General features: G+C 31.9%; 4 protein-coding genes across 8 annotated transcripts; 1 reads left to right on the top strand and 3 right to left on the bottom strand.

Annotated features, from left to right (window-relative positions):
• The first annotated feature begins 2430 nt into the window (after positions 1–2430).
• LOC107410562 (uncharacterized) lies at positions 2431–10902 on the top strand. Of its 5 annotated transcripts, none has more exons than XM_025071089.3 (10): positions 2439–2591; positions 2970–3069; positions 3235–4367; positions 4819–4937; positions 6185–7108; positions 7190–7499; positions 7884–8049; positions 8208–8313; positions 8433–8523; positions 10469–10902. In XM_025071089.3, exons 3-10 carry the CDS (start codon positions 3540–3542, stop codon positions 10547–10549), a joined length of 2625 nt encoding a protein of 874 aa, XP_024926857.1. In that variant the 5' UTR covers positions 2439–2591; positions 2970–3069; positions 3235–3539; the 3' UTR covers positions 10550–10902. The 5 variants fall into 5 exon arrangements, with proteins under 5 accessions (XP_024926854.1, XP_015873490.1, XP_024926856.1 ...); XM_025071087.3 differs by having other exon boundaries at positions 3232–4367; XM_025071086.3 differs by lacking the exon at positions 2970–3069 and having other exon boundaries at positions 2431–2591; positions 3232–4367.
• LOC107410563 (histone H2B.3) lies at positions 9298–10448 on the bottom strand. Its single transcript, XM_016018009.4, has one exon. It carries the CDS (start codon positions 10383–10385, stop codon positions 9591–9593), a length of 795 nt encoding a protein of 264 aa, XP_015873495.1. The 5' UTR covers positions 10386–10448; the 3' UTR covers positions 9298–9590.
• A 1330-nt stretch (positions 10903–12232) lies between the features above and the next one.
• LOC107410556 (cyclin-dependent protein kinase inhibitor SMR2) lies at positions 12233–14139 on the bottom strand. The gene is made up of 2 exons (XM_048467836.2): positions 13712–14139; positions 12233–13347 (listed from the first exon to the last, which is right to left on the bottom strand). Exons 1-2 carry the CDS (start codon positions 14015–14017, stop codon positions 13336–13338), a joined length of 318 nt encoding a protein of 105 aa, XP_048323793.1. The 5' UTR covers positions 14018–14139; the 3' UTR covers positions 12233–13335.
• Positions 14140–19886: 5747 nt separating this feature from the next.
• Positions 19887–21996, bottom strand: LOC107410558 (protein RGF1 INDUCIBLE TRANSCRIPTION FACTOR 1). Its single transcript, XM_016017999.4, has 4 exons — positions 21706–21996; positions 21412–21591; positions 21005–21223; positions 19887–20849 (listed from the first exon to the last, which is right to left on the bottom strand). Exons 1-4 carry the CDS (start codon positions 21706–21708, stop codon positions 20598–20600), a joined length of 654 nt encoding a protein of 217 aa, XP_015873485.1. The 5' UTR covers positions 21709–21996; the 3' UTR covers positions 19887–20597.
• Positions 21997–25758: the final 3762 nt, after the last annotated feature.

Raw genomic sequence — 25758 nt, 5'->3', positions numbered from 1 at the left:
AGCTATAAATATATATATATATATATATATATATATATATTGAAGAAGTTACTTAAAAGGAGATCAAAGGGTCCTAAAACTACAGTAAACGAGATCAGCCATGGCCATTACTAGGTGGGGTTGCATTCCAAAATATCTACTGCCCAAAATAGTTAGTCATTGCATGTGACCTTCATGGCTCAACAATGGCGGACCCCCATTATACAAATTGTGGGCACGTTATATATATATATATATATATATAGATATATGGAGGTTTTCACACTTTTTTAATTAATCATGCAATGTACTTGTTTTGTGGGTTTGTGTAATTTTAAACTAATATGTTGTTATATGGCTTAGTATAATCATGCAATTATTATTCTATGATTCTTATAAAAACTCCGATATGTGATTATAATGATCATTGCCACCGACATATGCATGATACTGTGTTTGCCAACTAATTTAGTCAACTGAATTTTTTAGTGGAATTTCCTGATTCAAAATAAGATAATGATGAAAAGCTCCTTATTGGAATAATGTTTTTACTTTTTAATCATATATATAGCCTAAAAGGAGTCATTTTTATCTCAAAATGCTTTTTGTTAATTGGGAAAACAGGAAAGTTGGATTTTTTTTTTTTTTTCCTTTATCAGTTTGCATGGGATACAGTATTTCACAAACCATCTAGCAAATTAAATAATAATATTAATTTTCTTCTCTATCTAAGATTGCAAAATATTGATCATTATTCATGCATAGAATCAAAAAGAGATCTATATATGAATAAATAATAACAAAGTGAAAGAGAGAGTGAGGCTTGGAAAATTTACCTAGAAATGTACAAGACTGATAATTAATTAGGAGAAAAAAAAGGAGGAGAAATAAATTAATGAAGGAGGAGGTAGGAAAAGACTTAGGCAGTTGAAATGAAAGGGAGTTGAAATTTTGATGAGTGAAAAAACAGCTAGCCAATCAAAATGTAACAAAAAGTATACAAAGTCCTAGGATTTGGGGAAAAAAAATAGTTGATTTATCCATTAATTAATCGGGCACAAAAGAAAAATACTAATATATTATCAAAGCTTTTCATGAAATCACTTTGGAACAATCACATTAATATAAGAGACAACATACAACTAATATTTTAATTTAGTTTTATAAGATGCCCATCCATTCATAGATTTCCATGAGAAAATCCAAGTTTATGGCCATCCAAAAGGTGGGTTTTTTCATTTACTATCTTTAATTAGTGTCCACAAAATTTATTAGTCACGCATGCTTGTACAAAGTGAACATCCACTTATGAAGTCATTAACTTTTTTTTTGCCCACTTCCTACTTCAATTTGTCCAGCCAATTTTGGCATTTCTTTCCACAAGACCTTTCACCTAATTATGTTTGGCTAATATTGATGCTTGCTAATTAATACATGAGTATTGCTAATTATTTTTGTTTATTTAAACTTTTTCAAGTCAATTATAATTGTTCAATTATAGACGTTATGTGGCGACGGATGAATAGTTTAGATAATTAAGTGATGGAACAACAACAAAGACAAATTACAAAGAATTAATATAATTGAAGCTTAGAATTTGGAATTATTAATAAATAATGATATTTTGCCCACTTTTTACTTATCAACAGTACTAGTAGTACTTAATATTGTTGATTATTATACTTAATTATTATAATTATCTCATATATAAAATCAAACATAGTTAACATAGTTTTCATGATATATTATTTGTCTTTTTTTTTGGGGGTAAAATATATTATTTGTCTTCTTGAACAACAATAACAATTTCAATTTCTCTAGCCAAAAGAAACTTACAATTCATTTAATTATTAACTTATTAAGTGAAAAAAAAAAGCGTGATCATAAATTATAAGGTAGAAGGTAATTAAAGAAATTTAATTCCTTTCAAATTTGTATTTATAAATTCATTAAAAATTATTGAATTTTTTTAACGGATTAAAAATTATTAAATTTATTTAATTTGAAATCTACTAACCGTCCATGTATAAACTGCATTATAAATTCATGAAATTAGTCGTTGCTTGAAACTAATAAAAGGGTAGGTAGGCCTTGGTTCTTAAATTGGAATAAATACCTTTCACGAGGGAGTCACGTGCAACTTTACCGCAAAATCCATTTGAAAGCAAAACGGCGCCGCAGCCCAACTCACAGAGAGAGAGAGAGGAGCTAAACGGCGCCGCTTGGAGCCACCAAGCTTGTTGTCCACTTCCCGTTAAGTTTAAGATTTGGAAGGTTTCGTAATTTTCCGGAAAGACAGGGACGTGAGACACGTGGCGTTTCGATGTCGTTTCCCCGTTCGGAAAAATTTTAACGTTAGTGTTACGGCATATATTGAAAGTGGGGTAAAAAAAACAGACTGTGAAACGGTGACGTGTCTTTCATTTATTATTTCATAAAATGGCTCTTCCCTCTTTGTCTCTCTGAAACTTCCTTCTTTCTATTCTCTTCTCTCTTTCTCTCTCTCTCTCTCTAAAAGTCTCTCTCTTATTTGAAGGACTTTCTGTTACTTTCTCACAGCTAGGGTTTCGTTTCCTTTACTTCAAAATCTGAAAACGAAGCTTTCTTTACCGGTACGGTTCCAAATTCTCAAATCGCTTATTTAAAAAAACCATATTGGTTTTATGCAGTTCTATTCGTTTTGTTTGGTTGTTTGTTATTTCTTTCTTTGTTTTTATTTTGGCTTTAGGAATGCCGATTTAGTATGTGTTTTGGTCTTGGTTTACACGGCGTTTGGTTGCCGAGAAAGGTTGGCAGAATGACGGAGAATATAGATGTGGATGTTTTGTTTCCTATTTTTGATATGGAAGAAATAAGATTGACTAATCCAAAATGTTGCTCTAGGCTCAGTTTGGTGGAGTTTATTGTTTCTGAGGTTCCATATGTAGAAATTTCTGACATTCATGTCTTAATTTCTTATGTTTTGGTTCGTTTCCTCGGTAACCAAACAGAGCGTTGAGGATTTGGATTGATTTGTTGGTTCTGAGTGGGATTTGAAGTTTGGATGTTTGGCAAGTTTGTTTGTTCTGTTCTCATTTATTAACTTTTAAGGTACAGAATTGGAAAACATCTTTTAAACCGCTTTTGAATTTTCAGCTTAAAATGTTAGTTGGAGATTTAAAATGAAGAAAATCTCTCTTCTTTTCTCCTTTTTTTTTTTTTTTTTTTCCCCTTTTGGTTATTGATTTCTTTTTTCTTTTGTTATCAATGCAGCAGAGTAGGGGAAGAAAATTCACCTAAAACTGTAATTTCATAGGGACCAATGATGTAATGCAGGATAGAAAGGAAGATCATATTTCTTTGCGTGCATATGGTTCTACCCCAAAGATTGGTCGTTATGATAAGGATGACAACAGAAATGATGACTATGAGCATGGTTGATGATGTTCAAAACTGATGATCTGATATTTAGAGGAATCATCTGATTGTGTTTACTGTAAATAGATGTGCCTTTTTATGCATTTTGTACAAGAGGATTAAAAAGGCTTAATTAATTATTACTTTTTAGTTTCTTGTGGAATATGGCTATTGCTGGTCTGCACAATGTTTCTGTGCTTGATTCTTCTTTCCTTAGGGAATCTCACGCTCAAGCACCAAGACAGGTAAGTGAAGAAGGAAGGGTAAGCACCCGGGCATCCTCACTCCTACAAATGTGGAGAGAACTTGAGGATGAACATGTGGTGAGTCATGCGCAGGAGAGAATCAGGGAAAGATTGTTTCAACAAAGGACTGATGAGTGTGATCTATCGAGGACAGAAACTGCTGAAAGCCATGGGAGTGAACATACAGTTGATTTGGAGGATGTGAGCATAGGTGAGAATGAGTCCAGCACATGGTCTGAAGGTCAAACCAGGTCACATAATGAACACGAGGTATCCAGTAATTTTAATAGTGAGCATTCTTCTGATTTTGGTGAAGTTGAGAGGGAGAGGGTAAGGCAGATATTCCGTGGATGGATGAATACTGGTGTGCGTGGATGTACATCAAGTGTTTCTCATATTACTAATAGCCCTTCAAGGGCAGAGTGGCTTGGTGAAACAGAACAGGAGCGGGTAAGGGTTATAAGGGAGTGGGTACAAATGAACAGTCAGCAGAGAGGTGCTTTTGGCAACAGCAGAGAAGAGCAACCTGCTGAACCCGGTAGTCAAATTGAACGAGTGCGTGATGGTTTGGTTGTTAACCAGAATGGAGGTCGAAATGAACATAGTCGGAGGGGAATTCGTAGACTGTGTGGTAGGCAGGCTCTGCTTGATATGTTAAAGAAGGCTGAGAGGGAAAGGCAAATAGAACTTCAAGGATTGTCAGAGCACCGGGCTGTATCCAATTTTCCTCATCGGAACCGCATTCAGGTTTTTTTCTGGAAATTTTCGTCTTTGCAATTACTTATTGTTGTTATCTATTACATTGTTTTTTGTTTTTGTATCTTTGCATACAAGCTTTGTGACTTTTGGCCACTGGTTGGGTTTTTCAATATGTTTAGAGTTGGTTCTACAATTTTATTTTAGTGAGTTTTTATGATATTAATAGATTCTACAGAATGGGCCACAGACAGGGGGCAACCACTATATCATAATTTGTTTTTATCAGTTGACCCATCCCAATTCATTAGAGATACAAATTTAGTTGCTTTTTATGGTTGAATGATCTTATATTGCAGCTTTGATTTCTATGTGGTGTATCTGTTGGAAATTAGTAGTACTATTGTCTGCTTTTGAAGCCTGGTAAATCTTTTTCTAAGTTACTATTAATTCAAGCCAAAGTCATAGTATCTTCCTTTTTTTTTTTTCTGTTTTTTTGCAGTCGTTACTTAGAGGTTGGTTTTTGCGAAATGGAAGATTGATTGACAATGAGAAACCCTCTTCTGTTGCTGAAAGTGAATTAGGCTTACTGAGGCAAAGACATACAGTTTCTGGTTTAAGGTAGTTTTCTTCTCCCCTTCCAAAACGAAAAATTTATCTTTTAGCTTGTGAATTACTTTCTGCTTATAACTTGTCTTAGTCCTTCTGATGTTTCTTTTTTGGCTGTAATTTTAACCTAGATCCCTTTATTTCGTGGGTTGTTTTGTAAGGAGAATATTCAATTGGTATTTGCATTGTTCAGTAATTATGTGCAACCGATATTATTGATTCAATTTGCTTTTGTAGGAACTGGAGATGGTTTATTGCGACTTAAGTTTATGTTTATTAACATTGTACATTCCTTTACAGCATGATATTAGACAGTCAGTAGTATTAGCCAAAAGGATAAAGTGGTTTTTGCATCTTTGACACACACAGATGCAAGAGGATAAATTGAATGTAAAATTTTGCCAAGGTTCTTTTCTTGTGAAAGCTTTATGAAGTGATATTTGAATCTTTCTGGGGTTGACCGTGAGAGAAGAGGAAAAACAAAAAATGAGAAATTTCATTGCCATAGGTGTGATTGAGATATAAAATCATTTTCAACAACTCAACATGTAACAGAATAGTCATGAACAAAAAATCTCCGAGTTGATGTTTTTGTCCACAAGAGATACTGAAAACATTCACTTTTAATTCTGTAATTTACATCTGTAATTATCACCATATTGTTTAGATAAACTTTAACTTGGATTTTGTGTTTTCGTATTATGTTGTCCTAAATCAGAAAATGGTGTCTAACATTATATATGCATATATAAATGATGTCTACAGGTGTTAGATTTGTCTACATTAAAGGCATTCAATATGGCAATAGTTCATAGTTTGCCTAGGGTGAGAAGAAAATGTAGGGTCCTTTTCTATTCATAGTTTGCCTAGGTGTGAAGAAATGTAGTGTCCTTTTTCACTGTCATTTTCTACATTTCCTTTTCTCACTGTCGTTTTCCCTTTTCTTTGTTGCATGCATCATGGTGTCTTAAAACATTGAATTTCCTTAATCTGGGATGTTTTCTTTTCTTCCATTGTCATACCATTTTGGGTTTACATTTACTAGCAGGCAGAACACAACAATCTGATGCCCATGTTTGTCTATCATGTCTTTTATTGTTACCCATACCAATGCTATTTGCATATATATGTAGACTATTTGAAGACTTATAGAATCTCTTTCCTTGTTCTACATTATTATGGTCTATTCAGAAAGAAGTGTCATTTGTTTATTTTTTATTATCTTCACATTCATTAACATGTTTTAACTGTTTGTAAAGCAGGGAAGGGTTTTTCTCCAGATTGGACAATTCTGCTTGTGCTCAAGCAAGCAGTCTTTGTGATACATCTAACAGTGACGTTATTGGTAATAGAAGTGAAGCAACTGAAGAAAATAACTTACATGAGTCTGTAACTGATTTTTGTGCACGGTCAGTGCATAGTTATGAGGCAAATGACGACCAAACATGTGACAGCCATGGAGTATCAGGGAGTAGTGATGATTTAGGAGGCAATATGGTTGAAGATATGGATTCATGTCTAGAATCTAATGCTCATGTAGAAGGATGGCATGAACAAGTTCCAGATAATGTGGTTAGAGAACGAGAATGGTCAACCAGTGCTGAAATTGTTGAAAGGAGAGATGATGCTGAACCAAACGTGGTTGGAAGCTCACAGGGAGATACTGTTGATGAATGGGTCCATGAAGAACATAGGAATTTGCAAGAAGTCAATCATGTATCCAATGATCAATCTGAGCATCATGTGGAGGGAAATCTCTTCCACAGTCTATCTGATCGTGAAGATAATATAGAAGGCAGCAGGCACGATGATGATATAAACTGGCAGCAATCTGCTTCTCATTTGCAACAGTGGCAGGATCAGGGTTCAGAGAATGATGAGAGAGAGTGGGAGCAAACAGTTGTTGAATACACTGCAACTGGATTGGTAGAAAATACAGATACAAATCATCAGGAAAGTAATCATTTTGAATGGACTATGGGGAATGAAGATAGAGAAAACAGTCATCTGCAACAAGCTCATGAAGAGTGGCAAGAAGAAGGTGGTTTCCAAGAGGCTGTGCAGAATTGGTTAGAAGAAGAGCCATCTGATCCAGAATCCCTTCCAGCAAGGCAGGCTGATACATTTTACTTCCCTGATGATGATAATGTTTATAGTGTGGAGCTCAGGGAATTACTCAGCAGGTATGAAATTCTTCTGCTTTGGGTTTTTGCTCTGACTCATTTAGATAAGCCTTATACATGGAATTTCTGGTCTTGATGCAGAAGAAGAGTCTCTAATCTTCTTCATAGTGGTTTCCGTGAGAGTCTTAACCAACTGATACAATCATATGTGGAAAGGCAAGGTCATGTTGCTTCAGATTGGGAGCTGCATGGCTCATCCCCTTCTCCTGCATCTGTTGAACAAGATCTGGAGCAGATGAGTGGTGATCCAAATGAGGTTCAGGGGAATCCAGTTGATAGTCATCCCCTTTCTCTGCCTTCACAGCCAATACGGTCTTCTCTGCCTAACTGGGACCAGGAGTCACAGCATGATAATTGGACACCGCATGACATGCATCAGCGACTGGGAATTGTATGTTCACTTTTTCTTACTTCTTTCTTAAAACGTGTTTACTTTTTACAAATTATATTCATAATGTAAATATGCATATTTACATGGTCTTAATTGTTTTCATTGTTTTATTATTCATCAAATTCTTGGAAAGGGACATATTAGGTAAAGTTTCCACTCCATTCTTCCACTGTGAAATAAATCCTGTCCTCATACATATCCAATTATCTAACCAGTTGACAAATGTTTGAGTCGAGGTGCCTACCTAAATGTTTAGTTTGTGTCAAGTTATCTGCCTTCTTTGTGTGTTTTTTACCCCCTCCCTCTTTCGCTGGTAGGAATGCATTTTACTTGGGTGCAAAAATCTTCCTATTTCAATTGAACCATATTTTTGTTTCTTTACAGGAGTGGGACATCGTTAATGATTTGAGGATTGACATGGCTAGGCTTCAGCAGAGGATGAATAACTTACAGAGGATGCTAGAGGCCTGCATGGATATGCAACTTGAGTTGCAGCGTTCTATAAGGCAAGAAGTTTCAGCTGCCCTGAATAGATCCTCTGGTTCCCAAGGTTAGGATTTATTCTCTTTCCATTGACATACAGTACTATCTCTCTATTAACATAAGAATTATAACCTTCACAATGGGAATAAACTATTTTTATTTGTACATGAAAGTATTTTTCCGCTTCCAAAGTTAATTTAAGGGGGACCATTTGTCCTGTTGCAGGACTGCGTGAAGACAGCTTGGCCGAGGACGGATCTAAGTGGGATCATGTAAGAAAAGGAGTTTGCTGTATATGTTGTGATAGCAATATTGATTCTTTACTGTACAGGTAAAATTTTCAAATAAATTACTCCTAGTCTTCTACCTTGAAGAATCTTGATGTAAAATTTTTTCCAGGCATGTTTTAGTTTCTAACCTGGTTTTACATTTTTGGTGCTTGTTATATAGATGCGGGCATATGTGCGCGTGTTCAAAATGTGCAAATGAATTGGTTGAGAGTAGAGGGAAGTGTCCAATGTGTCGAGCACCCGTAATTGAGGTGATCCGTGCTTACTCTATTCTATAGTCAAAACATCCAGAAAAACAAAAATAGAGGAAATCGGATTTAACACCTTAGGCTACATAACTTCTTGCTCTTGGACCTTTCCACGTTTTTCTTAATTTTGTTTTGTTTTGTTTTGTTTTTTTTTTTTTTTTTTGTTTTGTTTTTTTTTTTTTTTTTTTCTCTTGACCATTTTTCTTGTTACTATGATTTCTTACATATCGTGTGTATGATTGAAATAACAATTTTATAAATTCCTTATTCTGATCTAATAAAATATTGAATGAAAAGAATGCCCTATTTACCTTTTCAAGTACTTGTGGAGGCCATTTATTTTTTCCTGTTTTTTAAAAAATATATATTGATTTTTTTTAAATTTTTTTTTAAAATTTTTTTTTATTTTTTTTGTTTACATAAGAAAAACACAGAAACGGAGAAACAAAAAGGCAATTGTTCTCTGTGCTGGACTAGTTGACCGTTTCCTTTATGATACGCGGTTCTTTGGTATTTTTTTTTTTTTTTTCTCGTTTTCTCTTTTGTTCCTTTTTTTATTTCCATGCTTTTTCTTTTTTCTTTGAACCATCCTTTTATTTCCATACTGAATGCATATTTTATTAACTGTATTATAGGGGAAAAAAAATACATATGACAATAAAAATATATCGAACAACATGGCACCTCTTTTTTATTTTGCCATTTTGAGAACTGAGGCCTTCTAAATTCGTTTTCTTTACTGACTATTTTAAGCGAAAAGCAATGTTAACAAAGGACTTTCGAACAACCAAATGTAAGGTACCCATTGAATCTAAATATTGTGGGGAAAACGACATTTGAATTCGTCGAGATAGACGTTCAAACATGCAAATACATAAGAAAGACCACCCTACAACATAGCCAGCCGCCGCCTTCTCTTAAGAAAGGTGAAACCAAAATGGAAAGAGCATCCAAATTCCAAAAATTAACACAGAAAAGAAAGATCTACAAAATATTTAAAACCACCTACTTATCTTATATGGAACTAACACTAAAACCGAATAAAATGTTGTTGACAAGTATGTAGCTAGCTAGGAGTTGTTTGGGTCTCCTCCAGTATGATTATTGGACATATAATTTGTGACAGCCTTAGTACCCTCAGCAATGGCATGCCTCCCAAGTTCACCAGGCAAAACCAGCTTTACAGCATCTTGAATCTCCCTGGAGGTTAGTGTCATCCTCCCAGTATACTTGGACAATCTGCAAGCTTCCTCAGCCAGCCTCTCAAACATGTCTGTCATGAGGTTGTTGATGATGGTCATGGCCTTGGATGATATAGCCATCCCAGGGTGAACCTGCTTCAACACCCTGAACACATACCTCCTGTATCCCATTCCCTGATCTCCACCTTCAAATCTTCTCTTCCCACTTCCTCTTCTCGGCCTCAACCTCTTCTTTCCAGTATTATTTTTCTCTGCTTCTTGTTTCTCCTGGGAAGGTGTGGTGGTTATGTCTTCTTTTGGGACTTCTTTTTGGACGTCTTCACCAGTATTCTGGGTTTGGGTTTGTTCTTCTTCTTCTTCTTCTTCTTCCTCTTCATGTGGGGGTTTTTGGTCTACAGGAGTGGACATCTCCATCTCCACTTCTCTATCTGTGGTGGTTGTGGGTTCTTTTGGGGCTTGTTTTTGGACAGCTTCGCCAGTGGTCTGGGTTTGAGTTTCTTCTTCTTCTTGTGGGGATTTTTGTTCTACGGGAATGGACTTGACTAGCTTGTCTTGTTCCTGCTTCTCAGGTGTTTGAACCACTGCGACTTGCACTTTTGTTTGTTGCACAACTTTCTTGGTGGTCTTCAAGGCCACCACCTTTGCTGCTCGTTTGGGTGCCATAACTTCTTATATCTTAGTTTCTTTTCTTTTTCTGTTTCTGAGGACGGATGATGTTTATTTATTTATTCTTTTTCCTTTTATAGTTGGGGCTGTATGAGAATGAGTTGGTTTGGGAACACAGAGAGGATGACAAGTGGGAGGACAGACGTCAGTTGGGTTCCTAGGTGAACGGTTACGTGGGGGTAAAAGTAAAAAAGGCAAGCATGGAGTTTTCTGGAGGAGGGAAGGAAAGGAGCACTCTGCACATACATATAAGGAGCACTCTGCACATATATATATATATATATATGCCTTTCAAGATTTTGATTTTTGGTTTATTTGTTTACCATTTTTCATCGGTTATTGAACCCCATTATAAAGCTCCAAACTCCACGGGATAAAAGGAAAGAGTAGACTAATAAAATAATGTTCCTGTGTTCTTTTTGGTAAAAAATAATTAAACAACATTAGTTTTTGTTTACAATTTTCCCCCCTCGGTATGTGCTATTGGATAAGCATAGAATTTTCTCTGAGCTTCTATTTTCGTTTTTTCTATTTCTTTTTTTTTTAATTTTTTTTTTGGGTTAGGAAAAAAAAAAAAGAAAAGATGTTACGCCAAATTTTAGGAACGAATCTTCCTGTGGGTATAGTTTATTTAACTAATTAAGTTTCCTACCAAACGAAAAAAGGAAAGATATTTGTACATTTCTCAAACAATTTTAGTATACGTTTTATACTGTTATACACCATTTCTCTTTTGCCACTTCTTGATCCCTCCTATATACTAAAAGTAATTGAATACATATTAATATGAACGATGCCGTTTCATTCAATAGCGCATGTATGTACTGTTAATTGTGCACAAAATTGAATGAAAGAGGCATTAAAGTACCAAATACAAAATTAAATTACAACTGCTGTAATTTTAGAAAGACAAGTCGCATATGCCAAACTGAATTAACATTTTAAAGTACTTTCGGCCACATCTATTTAAACAGTAAACTTACACCAAAAATAAATTCGGCACCAAAATGCTTATAAAAAATATTTATCGAATTTTCTATATTAATATATTATTAATTTATATATTTATAAAATTTAAATATAAATAAATGAATTCTTAAATATATAAAATAAATTAACAAAATAAATCAGTAAATATTACTGTACCATTCACCATATTATTTTAATATTTCTAACATTATTGAAATAAAATTATCTAAGTTTCAACTTATCCGTTTAGATAGGACCATTGCGTTAAATTTAATTAGATTGGTTTTAAAATAGTAGATTGCACCAGACTAAGTCATCCAATTAAATTGGCCTAAATTTGAAGTAGATTGGATTGAATAATTTAAAATAGACCACTCGAATCGAATTCAATTGTATATCTCAAGTGGGCCTTCGAAAGGCTTGGTCTCGTTCCATGTATATTTAATTGGCTTGGTCTCGTTCCATGTCTATTTAATACATATAATTCGGTTTGGCCCGATTCTAAAATGTAAGGTGGTCCTAAATTTATATAATAACAAAAGTGAGATTTCTTTGATTTGGGGCAGTTGGGATGGCAAATGTCAATCCCATAAACTGCCTCAAAAAAAAAAAAAAAATATATATATATATATATATATATCCATTTTAAGTACAGTGGGGCAGTTATGGGCATGCTTACCAATTGTTATTTTTATTATTATTTTCTGTTTTCAGTATATGTATGTTATGTGTGCAACTATTCTTGTGGTGTATTTACAAACACCTAATGACATTTGCAACCACATAACTTGTACCTGATAAAGAAGACTATATTATAAGATGTGAGCAAAGTATTAGCACTAAGAATCCAAGGAAACCCATGAGGCAGGGAAAAGTAACAAAACGACACCATTAGTGCATGTGCAGAATTTATAATTTTATCAAATTTTTTGAGGTACAATTTCAACCACTTTTATATATCTAAATACAGCCAACAAAACAACTGCTCACCGATATTACAAAGTCCATTAAAAGATAAATGAAAACTTGGAGAGGCTTCGAAATTACAAGACAAAGAAATTTGAAATATGATCATGTAAAGTGAAGGGCAATACACTAAATCCCAATAATCTCTGGAAAATTTGAATAGGGGGACCATTAACTTGTCCCTCAGGTCGTATTCGTTCATATACATACCTTGTTACACCTTTACAATAACAGGTATATATGTACAACATGAATAATTGGAATCTATACTCATTTCCTTTTTTTTTTTATGAATAATTAGAATCCCAATATTATTTATTTATTTATTTTGTTTCTTACTCAAAACGTAAGAAAATTAAGTTCTACTCATTATTATATATATGAATTAACCAAAAATGATAATAACCCAAAAGTAAAATAGAAATATTCCGTGATCAACATTTCCAGATCGTACAACATCTGAAAAGAGAATATTAAAATATGCATATAGCTAGCATTCGGATTCTATGTAAAGCTACAAATATTTATATATGATCGCTCGCTTTTCCATTAGTTAATCATTCCAAAGTTAATTTCGAAAGGAAAAGTTAGTTTACAACATTTATTATTCTACTGATATATATATTTTGGTACAACTGAGAAATAGTCCCACATTCTTAATTCGTACTACTTGGCAAGCAAATTAAATGACCATGCTTTTATTCAATTGAGAGTGTTATTCATAATTTCCAACAGCCTATTTTTGCTTTTGTGAGCTTTTATCTTATGAGTGGAGATAATCAAGCTCAACCGAAGCAATATATATTTTTTCCCCGACATAAAATTCAAAACAACCCATTAACCAATATCCAAATATTGCATAGTTTCCTCCATCCAAATTTGTTCTTGGATGAAGAAAATAATTCATCGAATTAGTAACTAAAATCATTAAGGGAAAGAGAATTCTGAGTAATATTACTCGAATTTAATAGCTATAGCCATAACCATTTCATAATTGAAAGTACCCGTAAAATTAATATTCATTCTGCAAGAAAAAACTAAAAAATCAAAATTCTTTGTATAACGAACTGGGATTATAAGCATGCAAAAAAAAAAAAAAAAAAAAAAAAAAGAATAAATTATTTTATGCATAGCATGGTATTTGATCGATCAATATCTTATTCAAGCTTAAGATCATGCTTATATAGAATTAATATGCATACATCTAAAATAATTAAACATACAAATAAAGAACAATATATTATTCAAAGCAGGAAAAAAAGAAAAAAAAAATAAAACTAATTTACAGAATCAGATTATTGCAGATGATCATGATATCATATACTCATACATCTCTTCTTAACCCTAGCACTAGAGAATTCGAAATTTGATCGAAAGAAAGACTCTACCTCTTCGCGGCGTGTGGCTTCGAAGAAGTGCAGGTCTGATAATTTCCTCTTGTGCAAGTAAACAAGACGGCCTTGAGGTTTTCTTGGTGTGGATGGACAGCTCCTGGTTGAAGGTAGTCTGTGATCAGAAGAAGTGGGTGTTAGACATGGATCTTCTTGATGATCATGATGATCATCATGATCCAATAATTGCTTTAGTGGTTGAACATCATGATCATGGTCATGATCTTCTCGTTTATCATCAAGACCAGCAGGTTGAATTTTTGATAGATTTTGCTGCTGCTCAGATATGTGATCCTTAGACATGGGGATGAAGGAAAATAAAAAGTAAAAATGGGCCCTAGTAATAGAAGTATCTTCTTTGAAGAAAGAGGTGGAAAAAGAGATTAATTGAGAAAGAGAAAAGGTGGACACACGGAGAGTGAGAGAGAGAGTTTGACAATATATATATATTATGTATTGTATTTTTTATTTTTTTTCTTTGTGTTGTTTGAAAGCAACGTTTTGCTATTCCTTTGCACCTTCTTCTTTTGTATTCTTTTATCTTCATTCATTCTAAATTTTATCTCTAACTTGGTTTTTTCTGATATTTTACCCCTCCAAAAAAGAATAATATAAAGAGCATCAAAACTTTTAACGATGCAACCCAATTGGTCTACTACTATACTACAGGTTAATTACATGAGCTTTTTAACAATTTTTTATTACTTAATGAATTTACTACTAAAGTATATACGGCTTTGAATTTATAACTTGAAATGAACAATTTTTTCACAATTATTATTATTAGTTCAAAGTTTCAATCTTACTTTTTGAGAGTGACTAATTAATCAAATGTATTATCTTGCATATTTTAAGGTTATAGCTCATAACTTTATTTTGTAAAGCATAATAATTGGAAGGCTGAATATTGCCAAATACAAACTTCATGTTAATCTCCTCAATCGTCATCATCATATAATGTACACATACATATATACATAATATTATATAAAAATATTGAAGCCAAAAAAATATATATTATATATAAATATATTTTATATTCGTGGTGTCATATTCTTGTAAGGTTGATGAGGAACAGTGTAACATGGGGAATAATCTGGCTGCTTCTTGAGGTTTTGGGATCCCATGAATACAGTAGTATTGCCCCAATATATCTCTCTCTCTCTCTCTCTCTCCCCGTCCTCTCAAGCTGTCATATCAAATCTCTCTCAATCTCTCTCCTACTTGTCTGTATATACACACCGGCCTTAGCCGCATTGGATACCATTTTTTGGACTTTGGAAAGTAATTTCCCCAAGCTGACTAGGACATCCAATTTATGGGTTATTATCCCCTGTGACATATCCATTTTCCTCCTCATCATGGCACTTTTATTTAAGCAAAATTCGATCGGCAAAGTTGGTTCAACGTATGTCCTTGGCATCTATACTTTTGAAGTCACCAATTCTAAGTTACATCCCTTTTTTCCCTCTAAAATAAAAATTTATCATAACAATTAAAAATAATAATATGAATAATAATAATCTGAACCCTACACCAATACAATTATGCATGGATTGGGAGCTGAATTAGGCCATAGGATTGTTGATTAATTAAGACATTCATCGAAAATTGGATAAACAACAACGAAGGGGATAGAAAATTAACCAGTTAGTACTGTTAGTATGATTAAAGCTCCATTGTGGAAAAAAGAAGACAATGGGAATATTGTTCGCAAGAAATTAAAGCTTAAGCCAAAAGGGTCTAAGCTGTAAGGCATGGGTGTGTTAGGCAATTTCCTTTCTTGTATTCTTTCAGAAAAATATGTCCTATTTTCATGCTTACAACCATTTTTTAGGTGACAAACTTGATGTACACTAAGATATACAAGATTTAGGCTTTTTCCAGCTTCCAAAGCTAGCCTATTTTTTTTTTTTTTAATTATTCTTTGTTTTATTTATTTATTTATTTATTATTATTATTTTTTTTGGGACAATAAGTAGCCAAACTTTGGATGCAGATTTTTTTCTGTCTATGTTTGGTGGATGTAGATCACCTGTACTAGCCATGTGTCCCTCTTCTCTGTCTCTCAAATTATTCTTGGCCACATCAAATTAAGGGGATAAAACTATTAATATATAGATGTATATATATATTTAGATGCATGCACGCTGATCATGGTTGAAACAAAACTACTATTTACTATCTAATTACAACTTTACAAATTTTTTTTTTCTCATATTTGTTTTAGAAAAAGAAAAAGTGATATCAGAAAATTCCCCCAAAAAAATAAAATAAAACTATTAATCCACACGCAATTGGTATTCCCTTCTCTCTGTCTCGCTAATAAATTAATTTTTTAGGTAAAATTGGGTACATATGTCACATACAAATACGAATATCAGTTTATGTTATATCATGAACCAAAAAAAAAAAAAAAAATTTGATGATGATATAAATATTTTTAGTTTCAATTAATTATTTTTTTGAAAAAATCATGACATAAATTTTCAAATAATTTCCGTTATACGTACCATCTGGGCTCATGACGTTTTTTTGTAAAGCGTGTCAAGAGTGCCGTGTGGAAAAACGCATGTGCTAGGACACGTGCGCTTGAAAACCTTTTTTTTAAAATTTTTTTTTTTATTTATCTTTTTAAAACGGCTCCACCACCTGAAAACAAAATTATGACTTTTAGATTATCCATTTAGTCATGGAAAGCTACCATGAATATTTGACATTTTTTTTTTTTTTTTACAATTTAAAAGAGGAAAGATTTTCATCCTACATTGAAGTTTGTACTTAAAGATCTATTTTTAGCTTTATCATTGAATTTGAAAGGTGCATATAAAATAGAAAACATAAAAACGAAAAGAAAACAAAACAAATTAAAACCTTATCAAATTTGGATATCATTAATATCCATCTTGTCCGGCCAAGCACTATGGTGGTAAAATCAATTTTCAATATGCAGGATTCCTCAGTCTTGACCCTTGACACCTTGAATTAAAGCTTTAGGTGGGACATTTACTTTGTACCACCTTATTCCACTTGGAAGTCCACACATCAGTTTATTTAAAGCATCACCAATAGGACTATAATTTTTTATTTTTTTATTTTATTTTTTTGTAATGTCATAAATATAGACCATTATTTAAACAAATATTCTTTAATGCAATTGTCTAATTAATGTAACCAAAAAAAAAAAAAAATCTGCTTGACACTGTAATTTAATAAAAAATTTAAAATAATTCTTACAAAAATATAATTTTTTAAAGAAAAAATAGATAGACACGCTATCATTTCACATTTCCATTTAGGGATGCTTTTAAAGTTTTCTTGAATTGGCGATGTACATTATGTTATATCCTTGTTGGCATAAAATTCTGTTGGAATTTTCGTTGGTTTTTGGGCGATCTCTTGATTTTCTTTCTCATTATTTATATTCATTTATTTATTTTTATTATTAAAATCGTACAGGCACAATCTAATGGATAAATATAATAAGTCTCATCGACAATCATATTTGTTTTATGTGTATATTATGTACATGAAATTGATTAATGAAAGCATTTGTCTGGATCTATTTTAGTGATTTCTCTCCTTGAGGTTGTTTTTGATTTATCAAGAGATAGTGATTGAACATGATATTCAATTTTCATTTGGGGGTCTTTTTAAAATCAATTTTCATTTTAATATCAGGGGAAATTAAATGTATCATGTCTTTATATCTTGACTTTTGGCTCAATTGTTTTGTCTCTATTTATTTCTTTTAACAGTTCATCCATAGAGCACGATGATGTATATTATAGTATCAAATAGATCCTAAATTATTTTATTTTTATTTTTATTGTTTTGTTAAACTTCATCAAAATTAACTCTCTTACATTATATAAATAGGTTTGACCTAGCAATAAAACCACTCAAGAATATACTTTCATGTTCAGGGTTTAAGTTTCAATTTGAGTAAAGATAATAAATATTTTCCAAATGAAATTGATAAAATAAAATAAAAAATTAAAAAGATTATTTTTTTATTTATGTTAACTTTCTTTCTTTTTTCTTTTTTAATATTATAATAAATAATAGAGTAAAGTATATAAAATCTCTTCAACTATTTGACACTTACAAATAATATCTTAGATTATAGGAAACCCTCCTCAAACTATTGAAAACTTAAAAGTCAAAATAAAATTATACATCAAGACAAAATTACCATTATAAAGAGAATCTATAAAAAGTTTAAAAGTTAAAATTACATAAATGGTCATCATGAATAAATTCATGTAATTACTATTAATGTTATTTTAATTTCTAAGAAAATATTAGTTTTTAGATTATATAAAAATTTTGGATTAAATTATTTGGAAAATAGGTATAATAGGTAAGCCAAAAACGTTTTTTGCAAAATTAAAATAATTTTTAGTATTTAATTAGTTAAAAAGGACAATGTGTTACATATATTCATAGTTGGGGGTTTATGTGTTATCTTAACAGTTTAAAGAAATTAAATAAGTCTTAAATAGTTTTACGGATTTTGTGTAATTTATAATAAATAATATTATCAATGTCAAGCACATAACAATGCACATATATATAGGTTTCCTTTTTTTTTATTTATTTTTTTTTTCCCTTTTTGGTGAATATATGTAGGCTTCTTCCCATGTATATGTATATGAGCATGGTTGATAGATGTAATCTTTTTCTCTCAAAAGTTGCAACTATTAGGAAGGATGCAATCTGTTCTTATCAATCACCCAGGATCAGATTTAAAAACACACTTTTCAAGCTTTTTCCGTTTAATAAAGTCCACACTTTACTTTAAATCGTGCTAGATGATAAATAAGCCTCACGAACTTCTGTTGGACTCTTTTTAGAAATGATCAATTAATTAAGGTCCTAACACAGGCTCATCCATATGTTCAATAATGCACCTATATCATTCTCCCTCACTTAAAAAAATGAGTCCTAGAGTGTGCGATCAATTCTTATCAATTATCCAAAATCAACCCCAAGAAAACACTCTTCAAGCTTTGCCCGTTTAGTCAAGTCTACACCTCTGGCTAAATACTGTTAGAGTGATGGATGGACTTTATAAACTTTTGTTGGGTGGTCTTTGGGAAAGACAAATTCAGATCTCAACATTGGCTCACCTATGTGTTCGATAATATATCTACTTCAAAGGTGCTCAATTTCATAAAACTCTATTTTAGAAACTTTATCAAGGATCCAACTGATATAATACCATAGTTTAGTGTACCGCTGTTTAAAACCGAAAAAGAAATTTAAAACCTTCAAAAACAACAAAGTTACATGTCTACATGATTTTAATTAGTATTTTTGTATCTATCTTTAACATCTTAAAATTTAATTTCTAATTGTTTTTAGCAACATTAAACTCGTTACAACTGGGAGAGAAAAGAATCTATTTGTATCAAAGTTTGAACCTAAAACTGAAGATATATTTTTAATGATTTTACTATTAGATTAAACTTAGAAGTATTATTTTGTTAAGCTTTTTTGTTTTTTGAAAATATTAAGCATAAATTTGATATCACAAAGTACAATTATAAATACATAAAAAGTACAGAGACAAAGGAGGGTTGGGGAATAATATGTAGGATGCTTTTTTATAGAATCATCAAAAGATGATTTCTTCAAAACAAACTCAATAAAAAGCCCCGTTTTTTTTCTCTTTGTTTTTTTTGGCCAACATTAAGGTGCTTTCGTCCTCCGAGGAGTTTTTTAGGACTTTGGAAATTACTTCCAAACAAACGGTAATTATTAAAAGGAGCCCAATGCAAAGTCAATATTCTTTTTTTCTTTTTTCCTTTTTTTGGTGAAAAAAATATATCCATTTATAATTAGATTATAATGACCACCCAAATGAGTTGATTTGCAAAACATATTCTTCATACATTAATTATTTGCAAAGTCGATCGTGTCTCCTTAATTAGGGTTTACAACAACTAAATTAATATTCAAAAATCTATCAAATGTCAAAGAATATATATTAGAAAATGTTTAAGAAGCAAATTACATGTATAAGTACACGTTGTATCAAATGAGATATGCCTCCCAAATCTATACCTGAATTCAAGACACTCTCTTTTCTAATTATGTACTATTTATGTATTTGCATTTTATTCCTCACCCCTTCCCCCCCAACCCCACCCCCCCAATATATGCATCTTTTGCAAAGGAAATATGTCCTTTTATCCGTATCTGTTGTTACAAGGAAATTCATTGAGTGAAAAATAGAAAAAGAAAAGCGCGTGGACATACAGAACTTATAAATCTTGTCCTATAATCAATTTAAGATCTAATAAATAACAATAAACAATTATACAAGAACAATTATTTATGAATAATATCGGATATTATGCATATGTATAGTTTCAAACAATGGAGCGCCTATATTATTGCCTGGTACAATATTGCAGATTGCAAACATAAAGGCATTACTGGTTAAAGAACTTGCTATATAAATTTTGTATAACTTTCCCTAATTTGACGAAATATAGTAAGCAGGTAATTTTTTTTTTTCTTTTTACAAATTTGATGTCTATCTAAAACCCCAAAAAAAAAAAAAAAAAAAGGGGGCTGGACTTAGCTGTTTATTTCTTTATATAAACGGTTTCATGTGAGTATAGATTGGCATTTACACCTTTGCATGTTTCAAACATTAATGCAGCATTATTGCAACAAAAAGCCAGCCTCTAATCCAAAAGGTATTTTGCCTACTCTAAAATCAAACGGATTCTCTGTTTAAAACTCCATTAAGACAGCTTACCCATGATCATAGGGGCACAAAACCCACATGGGGTATTGTGAGGAATGAGCTGGATATAATGTGCAAATTTTCAATTTCTATACCCAAAAAAATAAATAATAATAATAATATTTAGGACCCTAAAGGTGCCCTGTGAGGGGTACCTTTTCTTCTTCTTGAATTTGAATTATTGGAACTATGAGTTGGAGGAGGCGTGCTTTGGTATATATCTCCTCCTTCACGCAATTCTTCTTCTTCTTGTTCTTCTTCTTCTTCTTTTGACGTCAATAATCTTCTTCCAATTCTTTCCCTACTTCTCACTTCTTCTTCATTCTTTGTGCTTAAAATAAAGTTTGCATTGCCATTCCTCTTTATTCCTACAAGCTAATGTTGTAAAAAATAAAATAAAATAAAATAAGAGAAACGAATTCTCCGATCAACTATAGTAATTTGATAAAGGGTATTCAAAAGAGAAAAGCAAAATTATTAATTTTAATGAGAAAAAAAAAATAGTAAATTGATTGAATTTATGTATATACCTTGCATCCCAATGAACAAAAACGAAAAGGGTCTAAGAGACTCCTCCCACATGTTTCACAGGAATGAGAACCCCCTTTCACAACAATCCTAGGCTGTGGCCTTTCGTTTAGAAACATTACTCTTGCACTGTTTATCACATACGTTTGAACTCCGCTTATATCCAACACATTTTGAATCTCTGCAACTCTTACCACATCGTGGTAAGATGATCGCCTTATCTGCATTAACATTGTTACCATTAATTATTCCTCCATAGAAATTATCTTTTGAACTCCTGCAACCGATTACATATATAATTCGTGAATTATATTACCGAAATTACATGTAATTAGACGTTGGTCTAGTAAATAATTTATATATATATATATGTATTTATATAAAGATGAGTAGAGATATATGTATGTACTTGAATGGCCTTGTGGTCTTTGTGTCTGGATGATCGGCAATAAAAGCAGAAAGCTTCATTGTTGCAGTCAAGGCAATACATGTTGCATTCGCTTCTGGGGCCGTCTCTGTGTGCCGGACAAATGGAGAAGAACGCTGTGGATAATAAGGATTCGAGCCATGGTGGTGCTGAAACTGACTCCTATATATATATATATATCGTTTGGAACACAAGAAAAAAATTTGAAATTGTTAAACCGAGAAAACAAATTTATATATATACACATAAATACGTATATATTGATTGCTGCATTACCATTATCAAAGTAGCTATAATGGGGATCCAATTGAGAGAAAGAGGGGGGAAGAGAGAGATTGAAGAGGATGAAAGAGTAACATAAATTTGATCAAGGGGACCAATGTGGGATTCAACAAAAAGGACAAGGCGGGTATAAAAATATATAATGAGAAGGATGTACGAGAGGGTGAGGGACGGCTGAGATGAGAGGAAGGTAGGTTAAGTGGGTTTTGGATCGTTGGATTGGAAGGAATAAGGGCATGTCTGGGAGATAACAAAAACAAATTTGTTGATGTGCGATTATTCTTTCTTTCCGTCTCTTCCTAGAGGCTCAGGGTCGGCAGTCGTCTGTCTTGGTTGGCAATGTCGCTTTTGGGCGGGGAATGCCTTTTTTTTTTCTTTTCTTTTTTTTTTTTTTAAATGAGCCTAATAATTTTCCCAAAAAGTTCAAGAATAATAAATAATATAAAATTGAAAAACCCTTTCTTTTTTTTTTATATTCCACGTGAAGCAAGCCACGCTGGCAATAACCAAGTTTTTTGCTTCTTTTTATTTTATTGTTTTCCTTTTTCTGATTTTTTTTTAATGGTTATTAGTGTTATTATTATTATTCTTCTTAATCTACTTTTGTTTTTAGTGGCTACAATGTATCTAATTAATCACAACTATTAAATCCTTATAGAAACTCATATAAATGAACAATTTCATGCAATCGCATAGTGTAAAGAATTGGAAATGTAATAAAAAAAAAATATTAAAAAAAAAATGAGAAAATGTAGCGCATGTCATGATCATTATCATGTGTGTTATATCGGCCAGTAAATCACTTATAAATTCATAAAAATTTTAAATAAGTGTTGCGGTTTAAATTCATACAGCATTCAAAATATAAATTAACAAATAAATAAAAACAGATAATCAAAACAATAAATAAATAAATAAAAACATAAAAGTTTGTCCTTTTGGGGGACGATCGAAAGGATAATGATCACGATTTTATTTTTATTTTTTTTTGGGTTGAATGGATGCTATCACGTATGGAGATATTTAATCACGTGTCCACATAGAAACAGTAATTTTCTAGGCATATACATGGTGATCTGTCTGTTGGGAATATGGGCTTAGGAATGAAAGTCCAACATGGAAAATCCTTCCAAAAACGCCCATAAAAACTTAGGCCTGAAATATTTCCGAAGCTTTCCCCATATATCTAATTCTTTAATGGCCCGATTCAGTTGAGAGACCGAACCAGATGGACTAAACTCAGTCTTACAGTGGACTAGATTAAATCGAGCCCAATTAATAAAGTGGACGTTAAATACAGTCCTCTTGCACTTCAAACTGATTCCAGAGGGATCATTAAGGCTGTCTTTTAAGCTTGAACTAGAACAATTCAATTTGAATCTTTTCAAACCTGTTTGCTTAATAATGTGAAGCATAAAATTTTCAGAAAATTATAGAAGATGGATTGATTAATGTTATGATTTATGATTCACAAAGCTGTCCTTGATAAAAATCTATGTGTGAAAACCACCATATTAGTGATGGACTTTTTTTTATTTAGGGTATATTTCTAAACACACTTACCAGAACCTGTATGCACCCACATTGTAAACGAAAACGAATATTAACTAATAGAATAAGGTGGGTGTATACAAATCTTTATTGAGTGTATTTAGAATTTACCAGTTGGTATGTTGTGTAAAAGGGCCCAAGATAACCTTGGGTTTTGTGTGAAGAAGCATTACTGACCAATTTGAATAGGCTTCATGTCCAAATTTTGCTGTTCCTCTGAACTACAATTTATTTTAATACAAATTAAAATTCAGTGTTTTTTTTTTTTTTTTTTTTTTTTTTTTGGTGAAGATGCAACCGATGGCATGGCAGTGATTATTTTATAATATGTATATAATTAGTCAAGTTCATTTTTTTGACATGGATTACAATATTCTAAACCAAAAGTCCATTGAATGCAGTTCTCCTTTTATGAATACAATAGGCGATACAACACACATGTTTAAAACATTTGAAAAGTTCATTGAATACAATATTCTAAACCATTGAATACAATATTCTAAACCAAAAGTGAATGAACTTGACTAACTTTTTTCCTTCTCTTTTTGACATGGATTAAAATATTCTCAGTGATTTTTACCATTGTATTAAACCTATGAACAAAATTAGTTAAGTTCATTGAATGCAGGTCTCCTCAAATTGGTATGAAATAAACTTTTCATATATACATTTAAAAGGTAAATTAATTTCAAACTAACTTTTTTTCTAGAATTGGACCAAAAAAATTATTTTGACTTATACATAACCATGTGGAAGGAAGATTATGGAGGGGAAAAAAAAAAAAAAAGGAAGATGAACAACATTAATAATTTAGGGTGGATGATTGAAAACCCCAAAAATAGGAGCTGTATATTTATATAAAGAAATAATTAAAACCGATCACAAGATGTGTTGGCATTTGGCAAGGCAGTCACCTACCTTTAAAAAAACGATGGGCCATTCTTCTCACATGCTAGATGCTACTACCTTCTTTATATGGTAGGGATTCTTTTTTTCTTTCTTTTTTTCCCTCTCTTTTTTACTACCAAATAATATTATCTTAATTAAGTTTGTTAATCATAATTAATTGATTGGGGCCACTTGGCTAACTAAAATACTCATTCTTTAGAAATTCATTAATTATTTTTACAAATTTAGTTAACTAACATTTGTAATTATCTAAAAATGAAGTAATTAATTAATTGTCACATTTCTCCAACAAGAAAATTTTGATTAATGATTTTATGGGCCACGAAGTACACATATTTATGCAAATTATGGATATGATGGGGTGAAGCTAGTAGTTATCATAGATATAAGTGTGCATCCTCCTCATCATCATGTTTATATAATGATGTGCATGAATCATTTTACAGGTTGACTTAGGAGGACCACATTTATTAACTTGTTGCCGACAAAATTAAAATCTTATTAGAAAGCCTCTGTTCTCATTCTTATCGACACAACATGACATAAAAAGATTCAATGTTGCATGTATTTCAATTATATGTAATTGAATAACATTTTTAGTTTGAAAGGATTCTCTGCCCCTCTCACTATAATCCAACGTATAATTCCTTATTGATTGCAGTCCTACAATAATAAAATACATACATATATATATATATATATATATGTGTGTGTGTGTGTGTGTGTGACAAAAATGCTAGAGTTTGGAGTCTGGAAAAGAAATAATGGAGCTTTTCTCATACTCGATGTTGGTGTATATTTTACAGTAATCTTCATGATTAGCTAGTTCAAAATTTAGAATAAATAATAGTTGAATATTAATTAATTATAAAATTCAAGCAAAATTAACCTCATTTTATGATCATGGTAATTGAGGAGCTTAGAGCATTGTCATCCCGTGACATAGTAGTAGGTGAACTAGTAGAACCAGTCCTAATTCCTTAGAGGAAAAAGATGATAATCAGTTGGTAAAAGATGTTGATCACATAAATGTTTTCACAATGCCAGCTTGTTTACATTGACTTGCTTGGAAGAAACCCCACATTGCCTTGCATGCGCCATATATATTTACAGCAATATTTCCTCACTTGTATCAATCTTTTTGTTCTGGAATTACAAATAAATATGTGTGTATATATATATATATATATAGAGAGAGAGAGAGAGATGGTTGGCATTGCCTTCAAAAAAAGACAATTAACTCATCAAGTGTAGTGTCGTTTACTCGGTAATATTCTAAATTACAAGGAGTGTTTATACTTCTAAAACCTTGTTCGAAATTATGTAATGTGATTGATATCGTTCAGCTTATACATAAAATCATTAATCATTGATCCGTGTTTGCTAATTTTAACTCTTTAATATGATATCATATTACAGTGGTTGTTCCGTTTTTCAAATTCATATCCATATATGCGCATTTAATTTTTCTAAAATCAATTCGAGTTTCTTTTCTAAATATATATATATATATATATATCAACATATGTTGTTCTCAAATATGCCTCCAATCTATAAAGATTTTTAGGCCGTAATACGTAAAGCCAA

Source organism: Ziziphus jujuba, chromosome 10 (assembly GCF_031755915.1).
Source record: "Ziziphus jujuba cultivar Dongzao chromosome 10, ASM3175591v1".
NCBI lineage: Eukaryota > Viridiplantae > Streptophyta > Magnoliopsida > Rosales > Rhamnaceae > Ziziphus > Ziziphus jujuba.
Note: the sequence above shows the minus strand (reverse complement) of the source record. Positions and strands in the feature narration are given on the sequence as shown.

Coding starts and splice junctions, on each gene's coding strand:
- LOC107410562 (XM_025071086.3), top strand. CDS start 3,540: ATGGCTATTGCTGGTCTGCACAATGTTTCTGTGCTTGATTCTTCTTTC. Junction 8,050..8,207: donor TAGATCCTCTGGTTCCCAAG/GTTAGGATTTAT, acceptor GTCCTGTTGCAG/GACTGCGTGAAGACAGCTTG. Junction 8,524..10,468: donor GTCGAGCACCCGTAATTGAG/GTGATCCGTGCT, acceptor TTCCTTTTATAG/TTGGGGCTGTATGAGAATGA.
- LOC107410563 (XM_016018009.4), bottom strand. CDS start 10,385: ATGGCACCCAAACGAGCAGCAAAGGTGGTGGCCTTGAAGACCACCAAG.
- LOC107410556 (XM_048467836.2), bottom strand. CDS start 14,017: ATGTCTAAGGATCACATATCTGAGCAGCAGCAAAATCTATCAAAAATT.
- LOC107410558 (XM_016017999.4), bottom strand. Junction 21,224..21,411: donor AAGACCACAAGGCCATTCAA/GTACATACATAT, acceptor ATGTTAATGCAG/ATAAGGCGATCATCTTACCA. Junction 20,850..21,004: donor TTTGTTCATTGGGATGCAAG/GTATATACATAA, acceptor TTACAACATTAG/CTTGTAGGAATAAAGAGGAA.